The 8,335-nt window shown below is 43.7% G+C and overlaps 1 protein-coding gene across 1 annotated transcript; it reads left to right on the top strand.

The window, feature by feature from the left end:
- Positions 1–1,825: 1,825 nt before the first annotated feature.
- LOC129838694 (amphoterin-induced protein 2-like) lies at positions 1,826–7,973 on the top strand. The gene is made up of 2 exons (XM_055905832.1): positions 1,826–2,263; positions 2,863–7,973. The coding sequence occupies exon 2, from the start codon at positions 2,952–2,954 to the stop codon at positions 4,473–4,475; it is 1,524 nt and encodes a 507-aa protein (XP_055761807.1). The 5' UTR covers positions 1,826–2,263; positions 2,863–2,951; the 3' UTR covers positions 4,476–7,973.
- Positions 7,974–8,335: the final 362 nt, after the last annotated feature.

Here is an 8,335-nt window from a genome sequence, read left to right on the forward strand (position 1 = left end):
TAGCTAGCAACCTTACTACCAGATCGTCTGAGGTAAAATACATAAAAAAAGAGAACAACTTAGTGTCAGTTCTAAATGTTTCCGCTGGTGACTGATAATGCAACTTTACAGTTAATGCAACTTTATTGCCTTTTAGCTATTTTACACAGCATTTTATGTCATATAGCTAGATAGCTATCTACATTTTTAAGAGAGATATTCAATTGGCATCTCTCCCCCTGTTTTCAGTCACAGGTGGGCACTGGATTAGGTGCGAGCAGTGCAGGAGGTGGGCTCATGAGTTGTGCTCCAATTTTACTAGGGATAGCTTTATTTGTGACCTACATGTACAAATTAGAATTGTGCAATATCAGAACATAAGAGAGTTGCCACATCGTTACACTGAGTTAATTAGTTATTAAATGTTATATTCCAATGTTATTTAATGTTATTATTTATATTCCATTCCAATGAATCTTTTTTTAATGAATTAAAAACAACTATTGAAAACCTTTTGCTCCTGAATGTCATTTTAAAGACTGCTGGGATTTAAGATCTTGCATTATTCAAATTATATTTAGTGTAATGGTACATAATGGATTGTATGTAAAAGGAGCAACAAAGAAAATGAATGTGCAGGTGAGTTAAAAAGGACTTTACATCAAATCTCCTCATAGTGCGGGTGTTAATGGTGACATGTCCAACACCATTTCTCCCCCATATTTTATTTAAATCATTCAAATAAGACAAATAGACTTAGCTTTTCAGTATTACTTACTAAAGAGTGTCTAAATAAAACTGATTAAATGGATTTTAACACACTTGTGTGAAACCCTATGTCATAGGCTAACCTACCCCGGGAGAAGATTATCTATATTGACGAAAAATATAAACGCAACATGCAGCAATTTCAAAGATTTTACTGAGTTACAGTTCATGGAATGAAATGAAATTAATCAATTGAAATAAATTCATTAGGCCCTAATCTATGGATTTCACATAACTGGGCAGGGGCAAAGCCATGGGTGGCCCTGGGTTGTCATAGGCCCACCCACTTGGGATCCATGTTCACCCACAGGAAAGCCAGGCGCAGCCAATCAGAATGAGTTTTTCCCCACAAAAGGGCTATAATTACAGACAGAAATACTCCTCAGCACCCACCCCCTCCCCATAGACAATCCTACAGATGAAGAAGCTGAATGTGTAAGTGGTGTGGTTATACGTGGTCTGCAGTTGTGAGGCCGGTTGGATATACTGCCAAATTCTCTAAAATGACGGCGGCGTCTTATGGTAGAGAAATGAACATCCAATTCTCTGGCAACAGCTCTGTTGGACATTACTACAGTGAGCATGCCAATTGCATGCTCCCTCAACTTGAGATATCTGTGGCATTGTGTTGTGTGGCAAAACATTTTAGTGGCCTTTTACTGTCCCCAGCACAAGGTGCACCTGTTTAATGACCATGCTGTTTAATCAGCTTCTTGATATGCCACACCTGTCAGGTGGATGGATTAACTTGGCAAATGAGAAAGGCTCACTTTCAGAGATGTAAACAAATTGGTGAGCAAAATTTGAAAGAAATAAGCCTTTTGTACATTATGGAACATTTTGGGGATCTTTTATTTCAGCTCATGAAAAATGTAACCAACACTTTACATGTTGCGTTTATATTTTTATACATTTCAGTCAATAACGCCAATGCCAATATTATTATGCAATTGTTGCAGCCAGATTATCAATGATAGGTCCATCTATCAGCCTACAGTATCAATTGTTTTATTTGTAAATGAAACATGTTCATTTGCAAATTCTGTGTTTACACATGTTGTGTATATATAAAATCAATTGAGGGTTGTAGACCAAATGATGCTGCGCAATAGCGTAACCTACTAAGACACACCGTGGCATCCAAGCAACGGTTTAATTTGTCGGGGACGCGAGAAAACAAGTCGCCTAATTGGTTTAATAGCCTAAGCCTACTATCGATGTGCCATATTTATTTTGTGAGCAACCGCTCCCACAAAAGGTGAACTGAACAACACGCTTCCTGAGTCCTGAAAGCTCAGCTTTCATTTGGAGTCTGTTTGGAGATGATAATACACTAGAAAGTGTATTTTATTGTATGAAGTATAGGTTCCATTTTTTTCTTATAACGGAATATAGCCTAGGCATCTTGTGTGAGATGAAAACAGTTCCAGAGGAGAGCGAAATACGTTAATTGGCAATGGTCACAATACGAAAAAAGGATGACGCATTATTATGAGGATCTTCATCGTTTGGAAATGTAAGTGGTTATGTTAAACTTTCTATTGCTTGGACCTTTTCTTTTGTTCTGCTGCCCTCTGGGAGTATTTTCTATGAGACTCAATCTATTCCCTTATAGCCTAATTTTCAGCTGGTAAAATAACAGTTTCACTAGTACTATTCTACTGTAAATTGCCTTCTAAACGAGCATAAACGAGATGGTTATCAAATTTAATAGCTAATCCCTCATGAGTTTAGTTCAACTGTCTAACCCCATCAGAACCCAAAATGTAAACATATTTTACTCCAATGTTTGTAAACAATGTAAACAAACACTGTAAAGCCTCAAAACATGGTTAAAACTATAATTCTAATTAAATGGATCATCAGTCCTTACATCCACAGCTCTGTCTATGAATTTGAGAGTGGTTACATTTCTCCATGTCCATCCCTCAGTTTTTTACCAAAACAGAGGTGGGATGGCCTCTTTTATTGTTTTAATTAAGGACTGTAGCATTAAGGTTATTTTGCAGAGAAAACAAGTTAATCACTGTCATATGACATTATCGGATGCCAATACCCATCTCTCCCTCTCTGTGTGTCTCTCGCTCTCTCTCTCTCGCTCTCTCTCTCTCTCAGCTCTTTTTGAATGGGACGCTTAAGAGTGGCTCATAAGATGTTTGCAACTTCTTCAACAACAAGCTGAGACTCAGCCCTCAAACTGTAGAATGTGTCCCGTTGTGCCACAACCACTGTGTGTGCCCATTGACGGGCACTTACATGGCTTTAGGGTTACCTTGGCATTCCTCCTGTCCATGTGTCTGTCCCGTATGACGTTCACGGCCGCCTGCCCACCACCCTGCCTGTGTGCCAGCGACATCGTCTCCTGCAGTGGTCGCAATCTGTCAACCGTTCCCCCTGACCTCCCAGGCTATGTCACCCGATTGGACCTCAGCCACAATGTCCTCTCTGCTCTGCTTTCGAACTGGCCAGACCGGTGTCTGGACAGGCTGACCACGCTGGTCCTCAGTCAAAACGCCATTACCCATCTGGCACCGGACGCCTTCGCCCCCACCCCTCATCTTCGCCAACTGGACCTCTCGTCCAATGGGCTGTCTCGGCTCAACGCATCTGCCTTCCATGGGCTCGGGGAACTTGAAGTGCTGCTTCTGTTTGGAAACCGCATCAGTCAGACCATGGCGGGAGCCTTCCAGGGGCTGAGTAGCCTGGAAAGGCTGTATCTGGGCGGGAACAGACTGGCTGCCTTCCCCCTGGAGCTCTACCAGCGAGATGGGGCTCTGCCACGTCTGCGTTTCCTGGATTTGTCGATGAACATGGTGAGGCAGGTGCCCGTGCAGAGCCTACTCTCTCTGGCCACCTGGCTGCAGGGTGGCATCTATTTGCAGGGGAACCCGTTGGTGTGCGACTGTGCCCTGCGCGCCATGCTGGAGTACTGGGAGAGGAGGCAGTACCGTCCCTTACTAGACTTCAGGGAGGAGTATCCATGCAGCCTGGGTCAGGAGGAGTGGCTGAATTGTTCTTCTAGCCCTCAGGGTGGGTTCCATGGAACTGTAGAAGTGTCTTACCAGGCAGAGCCTGGCGATTGGCTTATGGTGCCGTGCCCTGGCGTTTCTCTCCCCCTCCGGGAAGGGTTGATGGTGTTCTGGGTGACCCCGGGCGATGGATCCCCGGCACTGGGCATAACAAACGGTCAGAGCAGCCGCCTCAGGGTCCTCACCAACGGTACCCTGGAGATCCGAGGGGCTCTCCGGGAGGATTCAGGGACTTACTCATGCGTTGCAGTCCGCGGGCGACACCGGAGCGCCAACGAGACTTTGGAGGTAACCGTCTCCGTAGGTAACCCCAGCGGACTGGGCAAGAGCGGGGAGGAACGTAGCAGCGGCGGGGAGCATTTTAACACGGCCTTTACCACGCTGGCGTCCTGTGTGGTCAGCATTGTCCTGGTGCTCCTCTACCTGTACCTCACTCCCTGCCATTGCCATGGTGGAAAGGCCGGGGGCGTTGGTGGGTGCGGCGGGCGTGCCATGCTCCTCTGTGCAGATCCCAGGGAGGCGGAGCTCGCAGACAGAAGGGTCACCGGTGGAAAGAGGGTGGCCTTCCTCGAAATGGGGGGCGAGCACCCCCACAAATGCAGCGCCAAGCACCCAGTAATGGACGCTGCAGCCACAGAGGGCATTTTGAAGAATGGAAGCAGGGCCTTGGAGCAGGTCATTGAAGAACACGTTGCGTAGCATTCAGGGTGTGTCCTTCAAGCCCCACCATGCAAAATGGACTGTTTGTAACATGGTTCTCAAAATGCACAACAGTGATCAGACTGCTTTTTAATGTTATACCTACTGTGTGGATAGATATGGAAACAGTAGTTGGTGTCTTTATGTCAAAGTTTTATACATGTGAACCTGCAGATAAAGAAATAGTTCAAAACAAAATACATTCTGTGAAACACCTGTGTGAAATGCTTTATGTAGGCATTCATGGATCTATAATTTAATGTTATTAGAGGATACACATGGTATACACTGTCCATCCAAATGCTTACTTGCAGGTTCCTAGTCTGTCATAAGGTGCCATGCTCTATTGTGAATGATCATAACAGGGCGAACACTGTAAATGTATTCTTAATGTATTATATGCAGGTTGAATGGATGCATTCAGACAAAGATGTAGGTCGACCCTGATCAGTGTCTGGGAACTAGCCAGCTCTAGCCCCAAGCCTCCCATGACCTATATACTATTGTTGTTCTCGGTTAGTTTTGCAGGTGTGACTGTGAATAGAGTTTTTCAAGGTGAGGAAGGGACTGATATGTTACTGCTGGTATTAATATATTGAACTAACTTGGATATTGACATTCATTTAGAAGACCTACATTTCATTGTCTTGATGTTGTATGTTCATTTAAGTATATATGCATGTCAGATGAGTAGGCTTTTTTATCCATCAATGATCTCGAAACAGTGCAAGAGACCTGCTATATCTTGCAGACACCATTTTTAGAAAGAAAACACTTAATTTTATCTTAGCGTTAGGCTGTAATGGAATAAAGCTTTACAAAGTGTGTTCACGTCCTTTGAGGTGATGGAGTGGACAGGAATTGATTGCCGAGATCCCCCCCTCACTGACAGTTCACAGCACGTACAGGGTCTGTAGTGACGCCTCTAGCACTGAGTTGCAGTGCCTTAGACCGCTGCGCCATTCGGGAGCCATCATTGTAAATACGAATTTGTTCTTAACTGACTTGCCTAGTTAAGTAAAGGTTAAATAAAAAATTATTGAATCATTGAAATAGTTGTTGGAAGCCCATTTGATGCAATCTTCCTGGGAAAACACTGATGTCATCTAAATATATTAGTGGTGCATTTCTGAGAATTACAAGTGATGTAATTTCCATTCACATAAACTGAAAATAACTTCATAGTGCTGTTTCTGCATAAAGCTTACTTGAGTCTTGGTGGATCTGGATCCCAAATGCATAAGGATCCTTATAACAGAGAAGGTAGTTATTCCAGAATACATTTCATTTCAAGGCAATTCAATGTTTTATCATTCAAAATATCCAGGGGTGCAACTTTTACTGGGGACTGGAGGGGGGGGGACATGTTTCCCCCACATTCTGAAATTTCATTTTGTCCCCCCCAATTTTATCATTGGAATGTGATACAAAACGAGGCAACGGTGTGCTTTAGGAAGATGCGGACACCTGCGAGCGGTCGGGTAGGCTGTTTGGAGTGTTTGTCCGACTGGATAAAAAAAGTATGCCCCCCCACTTCTAAAACCAAAGTTGCGCCCCTGAAAATTGCTACCATTGAATTTCCATTCTATTAAAGTTCTCTAGGGGACACATTTAACTACTGTAGGTTCCCATTCCCACCGATGACAAGGTAACTGGCATCCAGATGTGACTTGGCACGTCAAATTGAATGGTCACTGTACCAAACCTACATGTTTATAGACAAAGCCCAGAGATCCATGTTTTTATGGTTGTTTTTTTTTTTTACGAACTGTGTTGTGAGTATTACGTGATCACAGTATAATGTTATACCACAGCTAAATGTGACTTGTACAGACATGTAGTATCAGGATGGAACCTAGTGATTTGAAGTATCTGAAGAAGGAATCTGATGGACTAAAATCTGTGACCGTTTTTAAGGCTGTGTTGTCTCGTGCAGAGAACTCTAACTCAATTGTGTAATCAGGCCCTCATAAAAGTTGTATGTATGGGACATACATGTTTGACCTGAACCCCTAGCCCCCATCCCTTCTGTGTTTACAGATCCGAAGGAGCCGTATATATGTAAGCAATAATGGTGATGGCACCATCTAGCCTTTTTTTTTCATTACATTTTTTTTAATCCCCTTTTCTCCCCAATTTTCGTGGTATCCAATCGCTAGCAATTACTATCTTGTCTCATCGCTACAACTCCCGTACGGGCTCGGGAGAGACGAAGGTCAAAAGCCATGCGTCCTCCGAAGCACAACCCAACCAAGCCGCACTGCTTCTTAATTAACACAGCCCGGAAGCCAGCCGCACCAATGTGTCGGAGGAAACACCGTGCACCTGGCCCCCTTGGCTGGCGCGCACTGCGCCCGGCCCGCCACAGGAGTCGCTGCAGCGCGATGAGACAAGGATATCCCTACCGGCCAAACCCTCCCTAACCCGGACGACACTAGGCCAATTGTGCGTCGCCCCACGGACCTCCCGGTCGCGGCCGGTTGCGACAGAGCCTGGGCGCGAACCCAGAGACTCTGGTGGCGCAGCTAGCACTGCGATGCAGTGCCCTAGACCACTGCGCCACCCGGGAGGCCCTCATCTAGCCTTTTCAATGGGCTTTGGGGAGCTTCTGCCATATTGTTGACACCTATGCGGTTTCATGGGATCTGCAAACAACGAGGGACTTGGAGCTGCTTTCAGTCTACTCATTGTACAGTATTTCATTTGGTATAGAATGTTTGTAAAATGGAACGTAAAACTACAATTTCCCAAGACTCAGTCCTCCCCTTTAGTCGTGTCCTGGGTATTTTGTCACCTCCAGCTAGTAGCTACAGTATCTGATCCCTAGTTTTTACAACCATGACCTGTGCCCTTTCACCAATGGTCTTGTCCTTGACTTTCCAGGTAGGAATATTGTTAGTTGTATCTGCTGTATTTCCTGTGTGCTAAGTATGTTTTGCCATTGCCAAGCTCATTCCCATGCAAGCAATGCTGCCAGTCTTGCATTATATAGAAAGGTTTTGAATCAAACTTGTCATGAAAATTGTCTATGTACCTGAAGGATTTTTGTTTAATTTATCTGGGTAACGCTGTTCTCATTTGTCACAGAATGTATGCAAAAGTTGTCATTCTCCTAACATACGGTAACCTTTTGCTATCAAATGTATTGCAATATTTAGAGGTATGAATTAATTAAATATATTAAATCATGGAATAGAACAACGTTTGAGAGAGATGCCAGGCTTTCTTGCTCACTAAATGCAAAGTGTTTGTTTGGTCATTGACATTGCCTCGTTAAGTAAACGTCAGCTCATTTGCCATCCATGTGAAAGGGAAAATGTCAGCAATAAGCTACGCCACAAACCACCCATAAAGTAAATGAAAAGAAAAGTTATTCCTTTCAGGGTTATTATATGGAAATGTGGTCCCATAAAAAGTGAGGCTACATCCAATGTATCTTTTAGCAACGCTTTCAAAAGGCCACTCAGCCAACAAAGGAAAAGAGGATCTTTATAATAAAAAAAAATGAAATTTCATGCTTTTGTGTGTTGTTGTCTGTTTGTACTGTAGGAACAGAACAAACAACTCTTGATTTGATGCTTGCACTGTATCTGATTTTAGATTGTGCTGTCTCGCTAACTGTAAAAGAAAAGCCACGTCAACAACGGATCTCTTGGCTGTCATTACCATAACTGTAGGGGAGTTAGAGGAACGTGTAGGATGAAACTCCGCCTCCATGACAGTTATATCATTGATGAAGGGGCAAGACAAGGCGAGCATTTGTTTACAGCAACTCACAAATAATTTCCTCATGCAATTACATAGTTTACATTAGAGTACAGTATGGCCATAGTGTACTATATTCTGAACTGTGTCTTTTT

The sequence above is a fragment of the Salvelinus fontinalis genome, chromosome 39 (assembly GCF_029448725.1).
Source record: "Salvelinus fontinalis isolate EN_2023a chromosome 39, ASM2944872v1, whole genome shotgun sequence".
Classification (NCBI taxonomy): Eukaryota; Metazoa; Chordata; class Actinopteri; order Salmoniformes; family Salmonidae; genus Salvelinus; species Salvelinus fontinalis.